This window comes from Hesperophylax consimilis, chromosome 17, assembly GCF_061612785.1.
Source record: "Hesperophylax consimilis isolate HC1 chromosome 17, BYU_Hcon_1.0, whole genome shotgun sequence".
Classification (NCBI taxonomy): domain Eukaryota; kingdom Metazoa; phylum Arthropoda; class Insecta; order Trichoptera; family Limnephilidae; genus Hesperophylax; species Hesperophylax consimilis.
Genome location: NC_142852.1, coordinates 858,768 through 876,019, shown reverse-complemented (window position 1 = coordinate 876,019; position 17,252 = coordinate 858,768). Strand labels below are relative to the sequence as shown.

The 17,252-nt window shown below is 36.5% G+C and overlaps 1 protein-coding gene across 8 annotated transcripts in view; it reads right to left on the bottom strand.

Annotated features, from left to right (window-relative positions):
- The window catches only part of LOC149415723 (uncharacterized), a 46,192-nt gene that overhangs the window by 12,529 nt on the left and 16,411 nt on the right, over positions 1-17,252 (bottom strand). For 4 of the 8 annotated variants that reach the window (XM_089642188.1, XM_089642192.1, XM_089642191.1 and 1 more), the window contains exon 2: positions 1,512-2,533. The exons of 1 other annotated variant lie outside the window; for it this stretch is intronic. In XM_089642188.1, the coding sequence (XP_089498314.1) occupies positions 1,512-1,748 (237 nt within the window). In that variant the 5' untranslated portion in view covers positions 1,749-2,533. Of the gene's footprint in view, positions 1-1,511; positions 2,551-17,252 lie in introns of all 8 variants that reach the window. 3 more of the 8 variants (XM_089642190.1, XM_089642187.1, XM_089642189.1) reach the window with 1 other exon arrangement.

Below are 17,252 nucleotides of genomic sequence, written 5' to 3'. Positions count from 1 at the left end.
TTCAAACAGTTTGTGTTGTGGAACGGTGCTTCGATATGGATTATCCACGGAACCTTCAATAAAACTTAACATTTCACGTTCATATTAAAATGAGAATGCTTGGATTTGTGCTATGTAACTCCAGGCATTTCTGCAGCTCTGCCGTGGTTTGCTTGCTATATTTTAGCCTAGTACGTAGTATTTTGGAAAGTGGCTCAATAATATGGGGACCAGGGGATGCAACGTACACTTCTATGGTAGAGAAAGTACAAAAGAAGTTTCTACGTTATCTTTATCTTAGAGACTTCGGGTACTATCCCTATTTATACCCATCAGCCTTCCTTTCCGGAATTCTAGGTATCGATAGTCTTGTCAACAGGCGGAAAGCGGCGTTGCTGATGATGGCCTATAACTTGTTGAACGGTCACATCAACAATCCACAAATTCAAAATTTTATTTTACGTCCCTGATAACTTCGTAAGTGCGCGTAGACACAAACCATTCATTCTTCCGAGATGTAGGACTAACTTACCATTAGCAATGCCTCTCGGAAGAATGATAGTCCTTCTAAACTCACTAGCCTCTGACATCGACATTTTCCACTTGAGCATTACTAAATTTAAATCACTAATTAGGCAATTATGATTGTATAATGTATCTTTGTTTTTGGATATTTTTATTCTGTAAGTATACATTTAAAATATAAATAAATAAAACACCAGAACTTCCAAAGTTATCCTGGTTTTATAAAGGGGAAGCCTTGCAACTGCTAGTATAGAACCATGTTGTTTTAGTTGTAGGTTGGTGGAATGTATGTTGTAATGAGGATCTTGTGAAGCGATCTGAGTTTGTAAAGTTATCCTGGTGTTTTAAAGGGGAAGCCTTGCTACTGCTAGTATAGCACCATGTTGTTTTAGTTGTAGGTTGGTGGAATGTATGTTGTAATGAGGATCTTGTGAAGCGATCTGAATTTGTAAAGTTATCCTGGTGTTTTAAAGGGGAAGCCTTGCTACTGCTAGTATAGCACCATGTTGTTTTAGTTGTAGGTTGGTGGAATGTATGTTGTAATGAGGATCTTGTGAAGCGATCTGAGTTTGTAAAGTTATCCTGGTGTTTTAAAGGGGAAGCCTTGCTACTGCTAGTATAGCACCATGTTGTTTTAGTTGTAGGTTGGTGGAATGTATGTTGTAACGAGGATCTTGTGAAGCGATCTGAGTTTGTATATGTCGTTTTGAAGCCGATCTGTCTGAGTAGAGTTTTGTGGATTGTAATTGTATACACATATTGTATTGCATAGAATATCTGTAAAAACCCAGAATAAATAAATTAAATAATAGAACTTGATTTCTCTCCATATACCTCGCAATCTCACAATTTGTGAGACCAGCCACATAACAATAACACCTCGACCATGCGTGGTACAAGGGTTCATGCGATGTGGTCTGTCGGGGTATTGGTGGCTGATGCATCTGCCCACTTACTGCGGGAGACCCTTTGACCTCTCCATCACTTCTGATAAATTAAAATCTTACGTATTGGTTCTCTCCAGGACTCGGCGCGTTCGTAATGGTGGCAATTCTATCCCCGTCCAGATTCGTGGTCTCCTCATTGGCTGGTCTCTCGGCCAATCCCGAACCAGGACAGCACAGGTACCAGCTGCGGCTGCGTCGCACTCCGCCGGCCGCGTCCCACCTGTCCTCCCCCAGCTGGGACGCGTTCGGTTCATCGTTTGGCTCGTCGTAGTGTCCCACCCGCTTAGCATCGGGCATCGGAAACGTCCCAGCATTCGAATAAGTCACACTTCGTCTCGTATTCGGCACGTCATACGTAATACTGACATCGTCAGCTTCCAGATCGAGATTCTTACACAGGTAGGCTTTCGATCTGTCTGCAAGCGTCACTTGGCAGTTGTTGATCGATAATGCGCCGAGCAGCGGTAGATCTTCGCCATTTTTAGCGCTGCATTTAGTAGCGAATTTATCATCTTCGCTACTGCTCTCATCGCTAACGCTTAGATCTTCAGTGTCGCTGTTGCCGTGGCGTAGAATTTTAGTGCGGTTCTGAACGTGTGTTTCTCCGTCGTAGGTGTTGGTCCGACGCCGACCAAATTTATGTTTTTTTTTTTTCTTCGTCGGCCGGTCCAGCGTATATATCCGTTTTTGTTCGCTAGTTTGGTTGAATGTAATCCGACCATCTTGAATTTTCACGTCAGAGTCTATAATGACGCCTTCGCGTTTACTTGCGATTAACTTTTTTGAAGTGTCGTCTTCATCTTCGCGTTGTTTTCTACGCACCTTGTGAGTGAGCGGCACGTCTTGTTTTAGCGAGCGGTTCTTTTCCAAGTCTCCGTAGTAATAGATACTGGGGCCGGGTGGGCGGGTGCCGCCCCCGTCCGGCGGGGCTAGCGCAGTCCCCGCCAGCTTTGCGGGTATGCAGATAACTCGGGTAGTGGTAAACTAGCCGTCGTGACTTCTTCCATCTGAACGATGGAAAACACTTTGGAGATTAATTTTAAGTTTTCACTTTTACGTCACATTATTTTAAATCAACTCATCTTTAACATCGAAAAAACTTTTAAATAAAAATGAATAGTAGTGGTAAAATTTAGTTACATATAATACTGGCTGACGTGTACCCAGCGTCCCTCGGGGACTTATATAATACTAGCACTAATAATATATAACACCTCTGCCATGTCACCCCAAGTGTTTCCACTATGTTTCATGACTTAGCAGGGTTGCCCGGGTTCACGGGGTGAGGTTTCTCCAGGCCGAATCGGGAGAGGCCGATTGAAGGAGACCACTTCACCTCTCCAGCCGAACTCTCTCGATCCATTGCCTTGCACTGCAGTGGAAGGGATGGATACATACGACCGTCACTCCTGGACACACTCATCTTCCTTTCCCTGAAAAGACCCTCCTCAAAGCATCCCCAAATATGACAAGGAATGTGAATTGTGAGTGTCCCTTCAAATTGTTGGTAATCCGGTTAAAAACGGGATTGCAGGACGTTTCTTGAAAAAACTTTTAATAAATTCGTAATATATCGGAACACGTGTTCGTGCACCTGCATTTGCCTTGATAATATATCGGTGTTCATACAATAGCTCATGATGGAATGTACGTTGAGAGCTAAAAATAGTTGCGTTGGTCTAGAATTACAGACAAAAAACTGCGCATGCTTTATGACCCGAGAGATTTTGCCTCTTTACACAAAAAAATGGCAAATTTCGCACCGTCAGAGCTCACCGACCGTTAGAAGGGTTTCGCTGAACCAGACATCGGATAAATAATAGAATTTTAACAATTCATCAAATTTCAAAGTGAATAATATTAAAGTGATGTAAAAGTTCTATTCAAGTTGTGTTATTTTTTCATCGCGGGCCAATTGCTTCACAGAACTTAAATTTAAAACTTTTAACTGTAAAGCAACCCGTCCTTACTGTTTTATAGGTAAAATAGTATATATTGGAATACATGTTAGTTCCACCACGTGAATAATAGATATTTCAAACCTCCATAGCTCGTGATGGAAATGGCGCTCTACATTCCAGACAATAATAAAACGTGCAAATTTCATGACCCCAGGACCTCGTCGCTTCCAACTACCACACAACGTACACAACAATGAAAACGCATTAAATCGGAATTAAAATGCAGGTCACGTGAGACTAACTGTTTGAATTCGGAATTGGAATAGCGTTCCATTTACGAAATACGCCAACTTCGCTTCCTTGGGCTAACTTCCACATAACGAAACATTCCTACTTTTGCGCAAACTTTCACATAACGAAACATTCCTACTTTTGCGCAAACTTTCACATAGCGAAACATTCCTACTTTTGCGCAAACTTTCACATAGCGAAACATTCCTACTTTTGCGCAAACTTTCACATAGCGAAACATTCCTACTTTTGCGCAAACTTTCACATAACGAAACATTCCTACTTTTGCGCAAACTTTCACATAACGAAACATTCCTACTTTTGCGCAAACTTTCACATAGCGAAACATTCCTACTTTTGCGCAAACTTTCACATAGCTAAACATTCCCACTTTTGCGCAAACTTTCACATAGCTAAACATTCCCACTTTTGCGCAAACTTTCACATAGCGAAACATTCCTACTTTTGCGCAAACTTTCACATAGCGAAACATTCCTACTTTAGCGCAAACTTTCACATGTCTAAACATTCCTACTTTTGCGTAAACTTTCACATAGCTAAACATTCGTACTTTTGCGTAAACTTTCACATAGCGAAACATTCCTACTTTTGCGCAAACTTTCACATAGCTAAACATTCCTACTTTAGCGCAAACTTTCACATGTCTAAACATTCCTACTTTTGCGTAAACTTTCACATAGCTAAACATTCGTACTTTTGCGTAAACTTTCACATAGCTAAACATTCCTACTTTTGCGTAAACTTTCACATAGCTAAACATTCGTACTTTTGCGTAAACTTTCACATAGCTAAACATTCCTACTTTTGCGTAAACTTTCACATAGCTAAACATTCCTACTTTAGCGCAAACTTTCACATAACGAAACATTCCCACTTTAGCGCAAACTTTCACATAGCGAAACCTTCCTACTTTTGCCCCAAATTTCACACTGTCAAAACATTCCTATTAAGATGGCGGACATTATATGACACCTGTCATTGTCTTACGTAAATAGTTTATGTGGAAATTTCTGATATGTTTATTTCGTTAAATATTATTAAAATTGAGTGTCTGTAAATTTGTTTGTTACGTTTAAATTGCGGTTTACAATGGTGGCCGTTATAATGTTATTAGTAACTATTAGGACGGGTTGTTTCGGAGAATTTGAGCAATTCATCAAATTTCAACGTCCATTTTCGGGTTCTGTGCTATTCAAGTTCTGTTATTATATCATTATAGGCTAGTTGCTTGACAGAACTGAAATAAAAACAGAACTTGGGAAAATCTTTCACAGAACTTGTAAATGAACGTTGAAATTTGATGAATTGTTCAAATTCTCCGAAACAACCCGTCCTTAGTGTTATTTAACGTATGTTTTTGATGATTTGTTGACGGAAATGGCAAAGGAAACTGACAAATCCGATGCTATCACGTATCTATAGTAATATTCCACCCTTCTCCAATGGAAACTATCTGCATAAACATAATAATGGTGTAAAGCAAGCATAATGATATTTCGTAACAATTTGACTTGAAATCGTTTTTACTTTCTTATCTTTGTTGAATAAACAAGAGGACACGAATATGCGCAACAAACAACCGTTCGTCTGTCATAAAGAACACGCTTGGAACTGTCCGGAACAAATGGGGACTGGAAAGAGATGGGAGGGATGAAGGTTGGGAAGAACCTGGCTATTAAAATCCGGTCACTAACCACGTCTAAATGAATTTCAATCAAGCAATTTTTTTATTTATTGTTATCAAGTTTAATTTGTAGAACTCCATTTTAATTTTTTTTATATATTCAATAATATTGTTATTGGGTTTATAAAAACAGTTTATTTTAAACAAGTTCTGCTGTGTAATTATTATTACGCGTGACAGCTGTTTCGCCCTCTGAAGGCATTATCAAACTGTGGGTAGCCCACTTACAGACGATACATTTATATTATTTCTAGATAGGTATTTTAATTTCAATTACTGATTTCCGAGTAAAATGTTAGAAATTATTAACATTTATAAACTCCAGTGTGACGATTGCAACGCTGTTTATGTTGGACAAACTGGCCGGTCCTTTAATACTAGGTTCAAATAACATACAAGATCTTTCAAAAATAATAATAAAATGCAATCTCAATTTGCCAAACATCTCCTAGATGAAAATCACTCACTTAGTGATAATAATAAACCAACTCCGTTACGCGTACAAAATAAAGGCCGTAAACTGAATCTTTTAGAGCAGTTAGAAATTAACAAAAACTCTAATAAATCCGAAAGCTATTCTAATTAATGAACAAACAAATATAATTCGTTCACCCCTACTAGATATCTTCAAACCTAGTGCAAATATGAGTGCATTTTGAAGTACCTACTTAATTATGCTATTAAAATAACCCTATGACTCATCGTTTGGGAATAACTAACATAAAGACATTCAGTCAAATTTAAACATTACACTAATTGGGGAAACTTTACTGGGGTAATAACCATTAATAATTTCTAACATTTTACTCAGAAATCAATTAAGAAATCAGTAATTGAAATTAAATTCCCTACCTGCAAATAATATAAATGTATCGTCTGTAAGTGGGCTACCCACAGTTTGATAATGCCTTCAGAGGGCGAAACAGCTGTCACGCGTTATAATAATTACACAGCGGAACTTGTTTAAAATAAACTGTGTTTATAAACCCAATAACAATATTATTGAATATATAAAAAATAAATCAATCAAGCAACGTTATACAGAACATCTATACCATAATAGAGTGAACTATATTACCCATATGGAGTTCCTTATTACCTAGCATTGTTAGGAAGAAAATATAGCAAGGTTTACATTCAAATACACCACGGAATAATTGGAATGTACATCTCTACTAAGCTATTTGACTTCTAATCAATACGTACTATAGAATATGATGCTTGAGTTACGATACACATTCTACGAAGCCGCCATAATGAAAAGTAGGTTACAGCGTTCTAGCATCACTTTACCTTGTTTTTAGACACGAGGTGTCAAAGTTTGCACGGACTATTTCTACTTAGAACTGCTCCATACCTATAAACACTGCGACCGTCATATTGACTTTGATAGGGTTTTCAAAATCATTTAGAGATTTTTTTAATATTTAATACATGCATATTATATTTATAGAAAGTAGAGAAAAGTCGATGCTTTGTAATCAAGTCGTAAAAAGCATATTTTCGTGCGCTTACATTGCTAACTCTGACTAAACCTTATGAGATACATCAATATAATGTACTACGGAATTGTATATCTTAAAAAGGTCCGCGATGTGTATCTCCTAATAACTGGATAACCCCCAGTAACGCCGGGTACACGTCAGCTAGTCTATATATAAATTTCAATGATCGTTTGTTCAAAATCTTAAATCTCCAAAAATTCTCCACCGATTGCTTTGAAATTTTGACACAACGCACTGTGTTTCGTTTCATACAGCTAGACGGAAAAAAGTCACTTTGGAATTCTTGAAAAATGACGTCATGGGGGTATTAACAGGTAGTTAGTGTGACAAATGCTTTTTAATTGGGGTAATTAATGCACAGGTTGACTCATACCAAAGCCCCAAAGTTAGGTAAATTAATTAATGAATTATCAGTTGCTTTTATTCGCATCTTGTCGCGCGAGCTGTAAGGTTGTTTATGTGCTTAAAATAATGTGTTTTGGTTCTAAAAAAAAATGGAAACTACTTTGGAAGGTATGTAGTATGTTATTATTGTAAAATTTTAATATAAAACATTACAGTTATTTAAAAAAATAATATTTAACTTGTGTTTTTTTTTGTGGTTTAAAAATATTCAATTTCTAACTTCTCGAGAATTTTTTTCGGATAAAGTATCAATAAGGTTCCGTGATTTTTTTTTCGTAGATTGAACAATTAATTTTCTATTCAAATCAGTTTCGATATTTTTGCTCATTAATGCTCACCAATCATAATTTGTCATTTCACAGGCACCACATACCAGATTTCCAGGCAGGAATTGTTCGAGACGCGGAGAAGTTTACCCAAGAAAGCAAGGTTTCAGGGAATATATAATCATATTTTAAGTAAATTTGAACGTCAAAATTTCAGTGCAAGCAGTGAAAAAAATTTGAAAAGCCAAGTACAGTTAATATCTTTGAATATAACCAAAAAGTGGCTCGCAGCTTCTCGGATTTGATAAATTTTAGAATTAACATTGAAGATGTAGATTTGAATGTAAAATTTAAAATGTTATTAACTATGGTAGATGGCAAAATTTGCAATGTAATGACTGTAAACAAGTCGACTATGTCGTGTTATATTTGTGGTGCCAAACCCAGTGAAATGAATACTACGGTTATCAATAAAGTTCCACGACAAGAATTTTATTCCTTCGGCTTATCTACATTGCATGCCTGGAAAAAAACTTTTGAATGTTTTTTGCATATCGCTTACCGAATACAACTCTGGCAAGTCAGAAGGGATGCAAATAAACTAATTTTAAGTACTAGAAAAAAAGAATTACAGGAACGGTTTTAAAGTGAATTGAGATTAATTGTAGATAAGCCAAAACCTGGGTTTGGCAACACAAACACTGGTTTTGTCGAGAGCACGAAAAGAGAGCCGAGATAACGGATGTAGATGCGGGGCTCATCAAGAGGTTTTGCATAATTTTGAGAACAATAGCTTCTGGGTAAAGCATTAACATCGAACATTTTGAACAGTATGTGCATGACACTAAGGAGTTATATCTTAACCTATATGATTAGTATACCATGCCACCAACTGTTCATAAACTATTATACCATTCATTTAATGCGATTAGTTCGTGCATTGTACCTATTGGGCAGCTGTCAGAAGAGGCGCAAGAGGCGCGAAATAAAGACTGTAGAAGATTTAGGTAATTGCACACCAGAAAAATCGACCGAACATCAACAAACAGAGATATGTTAACCATGCTTAATTACATCAGATCCAATAATAAATAGTTTTAGAGATGTTCCAAGAAAAAAATCGAGCTCACTTCCCTCTGAAGTGTTAAATTTACTTGTTCCACCCAATTCCGAGTCAAGAACACAATGTTTGCGATCTGATGACTCCTCTGAACAATATTCTGATGACTCCTCTGAACATTATTCTGATGATTCCTCTGAACATAACTCAGATAGCATCTAGTTTCAATAGGCATTATGTTTAAGCACTTTCTCACAAATCTATTGGTTCTGTACTCTGTCTTAAAAAAATTAAAGATGTTTATGTGCAGTTAATTTCTCTCGCCGCAAATGACTCAAATAGCACTTTATTAGATAAGTAATAATTTTTTGTTTCGTTACTGTTCTTGCATAACTTTTGATATTAGTATTTTATTTTCTGACTGTACATTCTGCAACAAATGCTTGTTTTTATTAAGTTCTGTTGCTAAATATGACTAAAATTGTTTTCCTAGATTAGTAATAATGATTGTTTTGACTGTTTTTTAGCTATTTTTTATCATTTATTTATACTTTCGCAATTGTTTCGTGATTTGCATTATATTTTTTGACTGTGCTTTTACATTTTTATTTTTCTCAAAATAGACATATTCTTAACTTTTTAAATTTGTTTTCTTTAAAAACCTCAAATACGGTATAAATACTGTTATTAATTATTTAAAAGATTTTTTTCCGAATTTTTTTTTTTTTTTTAGAAAAAAATTTAATTAATCACTTTCAACCCAAATTTTCAATACATTCAGATTAAATACCCCCCCACAAGAGGGTTACAAACACTTTAAAATTATAAAAGAGTTTTTTCCGTCTAGCTTGTATGAAACGAAACACTGTGCAACGTTAGATTCGCTTGTGTTTGTATAAACCTATATTATATAGACGTAAAGCAACAGACTGAGTTACAGCAATGCGTGGCGGGGTACAGCTAGCATAAAATAAACAATTAAGGCGATGCACTACGTCGTGTAATATTTTAAATTGAGCCGCTATCAATAACAACCCTTACGTAGATGGCGGTAAGGTTTAAATTCCCGCTTAATACCATCCGCCTGTTTTGATTTATGCAAGAAAAAAACATGGCCAAAAAGTGCCTTTTATTTTATTTTGTGGATGTTCAGGCATAAATATTTAAATTTTTTTCGATCATTTTATAAATAACTTAATTTGCCACATTATACAATAAAATCATAACCGAAAATGGGTTCGTAAGTAGGAGATTTTGAACTTTAAATCAGTTTTCATAGGTCTTATACATTATTTTTTTCTGGGCTTATAAAAAGACTTATCTAAAAAATAGTCGATTATTTCAAATGCCAAGATGTATTCTACTCGCAGTATTTAATTAAAGCATCTGAAACATTTCTAGGCGACCAAATTTTCAAACCAAAAACACATGATTTTGCATTACTACGTATGGCATCGCCTTAATGAAATCGTTAATTGTTTATTTCATTAGGTACACAATTGGTAGAATATTATCTACAAACACACAAACGAAACGAATATTCAGCGACTTGAAATATGTGCGCAGATATCAACATCAGATGAATTCTAACAACTGACTTCAAAAGACAGTGACCAATCAACGTTCGAATGATATGCGATACGGAAAGAAAGGCCCTAACCGTCACACTGACGGCGGCGGTCTTTGTGGATATAAATCATTATATTCCAAAAAGTAAATAAGGTACGTACTTTTTGATATAATCGTTAAATCAAGAATTATGAAAAGTAAAATAAAATTAATAATGAATAGAATAAAGTTTAAGCAAAATATCGTCACATTACATCGTGCAGCCGTCAAAATGACGTCACATTACACCGGACAGCAGTCAAAATGACGTCACATTACACCGCGCAGCCGTCAAAATGACGTCGCATTACACCGGACAGCCGTCAAAATGACGTCGCATTACACCGGGCAGCCGTCAAAATGACGTCACATTACACTGGGCAGTCGAAAACATGACGTCACATTAGCACGGACATCCGTCAAAATGACGTCACAATTCATCGGGCAGCCGTCAAAATGACGCCACATTAGCTCGGGCATTTGTCAAAATGACGTCGCATTACTTCGGAAAGTCGTTAAAATAACCTCACAATGTGACAATTCAGCAGGCCGCCGTCAAAATGACGTCACATTAGCACGGGCATTTGTCAAAATGACGTCGCATTACACCGGGAAGTCGTTAAAATAACGTCACAATTCAGCGGGCAGCAGTCAAAAAGACGTCACATTAGGTGTAATAATTCGCTTCTTTGGACTGGTGAGTCAGCCGCGAAAATGGCGTTATATTACTTCGGGAAGCCGTCAAAATGACGTCACATTACACCAGGCAGCCGTCAAAATGACGTAACATTACACCGGGCAGCCGTCAAAATGTCGTCACATTACACCGGGCAGCCGTCAATATGACGTCTCATTACACTGGGCAGCCGAAAACATGACGTCACATTAGCACGGACATCCGTCAAAATGACGTCACAATTCATCGGGCAGCCGTCAAAATGACGCCACATTAGCACGGGCATTTGTCAAAATGACGTCGCATTACTTCGGAAAGTCGTTAAAATAACCTCACAATGTGACAATTCAGCAGGCCGCCGTCAAAAAGACGTCACATTAGCACGGGCATTTGTCAAAATGACGTCGCATTACTTCGGAAAGCCGTAAAAATAACGTCACAATTCAGCGGGCAGCCGTCAAAAAGACGTCACATTAGGTGTAATAATTCGCTTCTTTGGAATGGTGAGTCAGCCGCGAAAATCGCGTTACATTACTTCGGGAAGCCGTCAAAATGACGTCAAATTACACCGAGCAGCCGTCAAAATGACGTCATATTACACCGGGCAGCCGTCAAAATGACGTCACATTAGCACGGGCATTTGTCAAAATGACGTCGCATTACACCGGGAAGTCGTTAAAATAACGTCACAATTCAGCGGGCAGCAGTCAAAAAGACGTCACATTAGGTGTAATAATTCGCTTCTTTGGACTGGTGAGTCAGCCGCGAAAATGGCGTTACATTACTTCGGGAAGCCGTCAAAATGACGTCACATTACACCAGGCAGCCGTCAAAATGACGTCATATTACACCGGGCAGCCGTCAAAATGACGTCACATTAGCACGGGCATTTGTCAAAATGACGTCGCATTACACCGGGAAGTCGTTAAAATAACGTCACAATTCAGCGGGCAGCAGTCAAAAAGACGTCACATTAGGTGTAATAATTCGCTTCTTTGGACTGGTGAGTCAGCCGCGAAAATGGCGTTATATTACTTCGGGAAGCCGTCAAAATGACGTCACATTACACCAGGCAGCCGTCAAAATGACGTAACATTACACCGGGCAGCCGTCAAAATGTCGTCACATTACACCGGGCAGCCGTCAATATGACGTCACATTACACTGGGCAGCCGAAAACATGACGTCACATTAGCACGGACATCCGTCAAAATGACGTCACAATTCATCGGGCAGCCGTCAAAATGACGCCACATTAGCACGGGCATTTGTCAAAATGACGTCGCATTACTTCGGAAAGTCGTTAAAATAACCTCACAATGTGACAATTCAGCAGGCCGCCGTCAAAAAGACGTCACATTACACCAGTTAGCCGCCAAAATGACGTCATAATTCATCGGGCAGCCGTCAAAATGACGGCTACGGTCTTTCTTGGAGGTTGAATACAATGCAAATTATTTTAGTTTAATTTAAATAGGAAGTATACCATATGCAACCAGCTAGCTTGTCCCACAGACATAGGAATTAATAGACGAGAAGATAATGGCGAGGGGTAAAATCAACTGTTGAAGAACGAAGGGCGTAAGGCTGACTGTGATTCGTCAATAAATCAACTGACAGTAAATAGGCATCTCGCATTATAATATCACCATTTACTTCTTAAAAGTAAAATCTGCTTTTGAATGAATATACATTTTTACATGGGAGCGCAAACCACTCGCCACGTTATGAACAAATTTGCGAAGTCCAAATTCGGCAAAAAAATTCGGTTGTATTTTCAGAGTCGAATATTTCGTTTAAGTATTTAGTTAAGACACTTTTATAAATGTTCATAATTTACTTCCCAGCAACCAACCAGCTTTGTGTTTCGCGTCCAGACGTATCTCGATGTGATAGTATATGTTTCTAAAACTGATCTATATTATACGATGTGAATATGCTTAAAATAAAGTAAAATAATGCTTATATATGGAATGTAATACGACAATTGGGTTTATTCTCTTTTTCACATCTATTTTTACAAGTTTTCATAGCACAAGTCAACATTTTGCCGTGTTATTTCGTAAAATGAACCGATGATGCCTCGACCATAGTTCGCACAAGAATGATGACGTCACGTTTTCAAATTTCACTTGAGGCCATACGCAAGCCCAGCCGGCTCCAATGGAACCGGTATGGGGAGTGGGGATAATACGCTTTTAATCACTTAGGGCAGGTCTACTAATATTCATATGTCTATGGCTTGTCCTTAATAAGAACTCCCTAATGCCACGCCGGGCAGCTGCAAGGAACCACTGAGCTACGTCGGCTTATTTGTAACCGCCAAATAATTCAATAAATACCAATGTTTCATTTAACAATTATAGCTTTATTGATTTTCTTCACCTGAATAAAAAAATATTTCGAGAAAAATTAATTTACTAAATTATTTATTTATTTATTTATTACACGCCCTAGTGGGCTTTTCTTTAAAAAAGAATACAAATTTTGTATCAGAGTAAACATTTAAAAATTAATAAAATAAAGAAGAATGTAAACATAATGGCAAAAATGAATCCTCACGCATATAATTGAATTTAAAAGATTCAACAAAACAAAATAAATGAAAACAGAACCAACATTAGAAATAATAATGTAACTATTTTATACTCCCCAAACGAACACAAAACAAATGCAAACACACTGCAGTTTCATTGGACCTCGTACTTTCAATCTTTTACCGAAAAATATTCAAGTGATTACTAAACTTCCTCAATATTTAAAAGAATTAAAATTATGGCTTTTCGATACAGCAGTTGAAACTTTTTTTATTTAATTTGTATCAATTTTCGTTTCTCATAAAATATTCACCATATATTACACTAAACACTTGTAACTTCATTATACACTATTATAAATACTTTTTGTACAAACCGCTTAGACAAAATGTAATCTTGTTTTTATTTTATATGCCCATAATTTGTTTATTTCTAGGTACAATAAAATAATAATTTAAATATATTACCCACGCACAGGCTGCGCCTTAGTGGGTTCCCATTATTCGTATTGATTTATATAATATTGTATGTAATTAATGTAAAAATTGGGAAAAATAAAGGAATTAAAAAAAATAAAAAAAAATAGTAGAAGCGGAGAAGTTATATGGGGACATAGGTCTATTTGTGTCTAGAAGAATAAAAGTGATAGAATATACAACATTTATACTGATTAGTTTTAAGATGAAATATATCACCCAGATCAGAAAGATTGTGAAGTCTCGGAATCGGAGAATTTTGGTAAACTAGTGTTCTGGTGTTATTGAAGTAAAAAGGTAAGAAATGTCGGCATGATTTTTTGGGAACATGGATATTGACACATTGAAGTAATTCGGGACAGTCAATTTTAAAATGTAGTATTCTTTGTAAGACTAGCATTACACTTGTAAGTTTTTTCGTAAATTTACGACTTCTAGCCAATGGGCATCTTGCATTTTGAAAATCCAATGCGCCCATTGGCTAGAAGTCGTAAATTTACGAAAAAACTTACAAGTGTAATGCTAGCCTAACAGTATTAAATCTGTGCTTATTCTTCTTTCTGAAAGTTTCAATAGAGACATTTTATCCAAGAGGTAATTGTAAATTATGTTTTGTATAGGAATATACAATTTATAATTTATAAACTTCCGTTGAATCTTTTCAATATTATCTGAATGAATATTAAAAAATGGAGACCATAACGTAGAGTTATACTCAAGTTGGCATCTGACAAGGCTTTTATATAACATAATAAATGTTCCTAAATTATTGAAATCTTTTGCAGCTCTCAAAACAAAGCCAAGAGTCTTTAGGGACTTGTCGATAATATTATTAATATGACATACAAAGGTGAGTTTACTGTCGAACATAACGCCTAGATCAATAATTTTATTAACACAAATTAAATTTTCATCATTTAATGAATATTGAAAAAAAAATAGGATTACTTATTTTGGAAAAATGAATGAACTGGCATTTATTTATGTTTAATGCTAATTTGTTGATTGAGCACCATTCAAAAAGATATCTCAAGTTAGTTTGAAGTGTAATACAATCATTAATGTAGTTAATCTCTTTATAAAGTTTCATGTCATCGGCAAACAGTAGAACGTTTATGTCAGTAAATTCATCAACAATGTCGTTTATGAATATTATAAACAAAATAGGCCCTAGATGAGAGCCTTGAAACTTCTGAACGATATCTTGTTCAATTTTTGTCGTTCAATAAAAGTTGTTCAACTAAAATAGCTCTGTCAGAACTGGGCATTAAGCAACTACTAATTAGGAGCATTAGTATGATTGCAATTTTGTATGTATAGCATTGAAGCCACAGACATAGGAATTAATAGACGAGAAGATAAGGGCGAGGGGTAAAATCAACTGTTGAAGAACGAAGGGAGTAAGGCTGACTGTGATTCGTCAATAAATCAATCTGACAGTAAATAGGCATCTCGCATTATAATATCACCATTTAGTTCTTAAAAGTAAAATCTGCTTTTGAATGAATAGACATTTCTACATGGGAGCGCAAATTACTCGCCACGTTATGAACTAATTTGCGAAGTCCAAATTCGGCAAAGTAAGGCAGCTTCTATTTTCAGAGTCGTAGTTAGTTTCAGAGTATTTAGTTAAGACACTTTTACAAATGTCTCATAATTTACTTACCCCAGTAAACAACGATGAGCACACTTGAGAATCGCTACATTGTGATGTGATAGTATATGTTTCTAAAACTGATCCATATAATACGGTGTGAATAAGCTTAAAATAAAGTAAAATAATGCTTACTTATGGAATGTAATACGACAATTGGGTTTATTCTCTTTTTCACATCTATTTTTACAAGTTTTCATATCAAAAGTCAACATTTTGCCGTGTTATTTCGTAAAATGAACCGATGATGCCTCGACCATAGTTCGCACAAGAATGATGACGTCACGTTTTCAAATTTCACTTGAGGCCATACGCGAGCCCAGCCGGCTCCAATGGAACCGGTATGGGGAGTGGGGATAATACGCTTTTAATCACTTAGGGCAGGTCTACTAATATTCATATGTCTATGATTGAAGCCAAATACAGGATGAGGGGAAATTTCCTGGTAGCCATCTTGTATGAAAAATTTGAGAAAAATATTATTATTATTATTATATTATATTTGTGTTTTAGGTTAATAATAGCGTTTACCTTAAAAATAATAACCTCAAAATATGAGAAATCGTATTTCAAATCTTCAAAAAGAAGCGGCGGAACATGATAAAGCGAAGTTAGAACCCTGTCTAGCTAAAGTGCGCCTTGTACAAACGATTAACTGTCGAATAAAAATAAAACTGGAATTGAAAAAGGCTCAAAGTGATGTTAGAACCTTGTGAAACTGAAGTGGCGAAATGTTTGATCAATTTAATTCTAAAAATAGTGGCACAGAATTGATATACCTGATATGGCACGGAATAAAGGCGAACGCGATGCGAACGTTTGGAGAATCATTCAGTTTACTTTCATCCTTTCTCTGTCAGTTCCATACATCAGGGTAGGTACCAGCACTCCATTGTGGACTGCTAGCTTCGCTTCTTTGGACAATGTTTAGTTAGCGCCAACTGCGTTCAGTCCTCCATGAATGGAGTTACCTGCATTTCCCCTTGTTTCAACATCTGTTAGTTACTCAATAAGTTAGTTATTATTTTTGAAATGTAAGATATTATGTAAGTAATGGATTAATCAATATGTCGTGTTACATTTGGAATCGGGTCACTAACAATAACACCCTTTAGGTGGATGGCGATAAGGTTTAATTTCCATAACAATCCCTCATACGCTTTTCTTATCCCAAAATATGACAAAGGCCCGGAATAAAAAAATAAATAAACTGTATAGAGTTAATTAGTTTGTTGGTTTACTATGATTGGGACAATTGTCACAGCGGGAGAAGAGCAGAGGAAGATTGGAAGATTCCTGGCTATCCAAATATAGTCACCGAACGCTGCAAAAGCCGTTTCAATGTGAATCTGGAGCATGTTGCGACGTTGAAGGATTGGCAAGATGAAGGTTGACAAGTGCCTGGCCATCCAGATCTAGTCACAATGAATCCATGTATAATATCTTGTCACAGAAACAGCTGTTCAACAATAAAGTCAAAACTAGCAGAATATTATTTTGACATTATTAAATTTGATTACGTAACTAGCAGTCCAGAATGGAGTGTTGGTACCTACCCTGATGTACGGCAGTGAGGCATTGAACTGGCAGACGAAGGATGAATGTAGCCTGAATGCGGCAGAAATGAGATCTCTGAGGCGTTTGTGTGGTAAAACCGTGTATGATGGTCTGAGAAATGTTGTAGGAGGGAGGAATACAATTCAAGAACGAACATCTT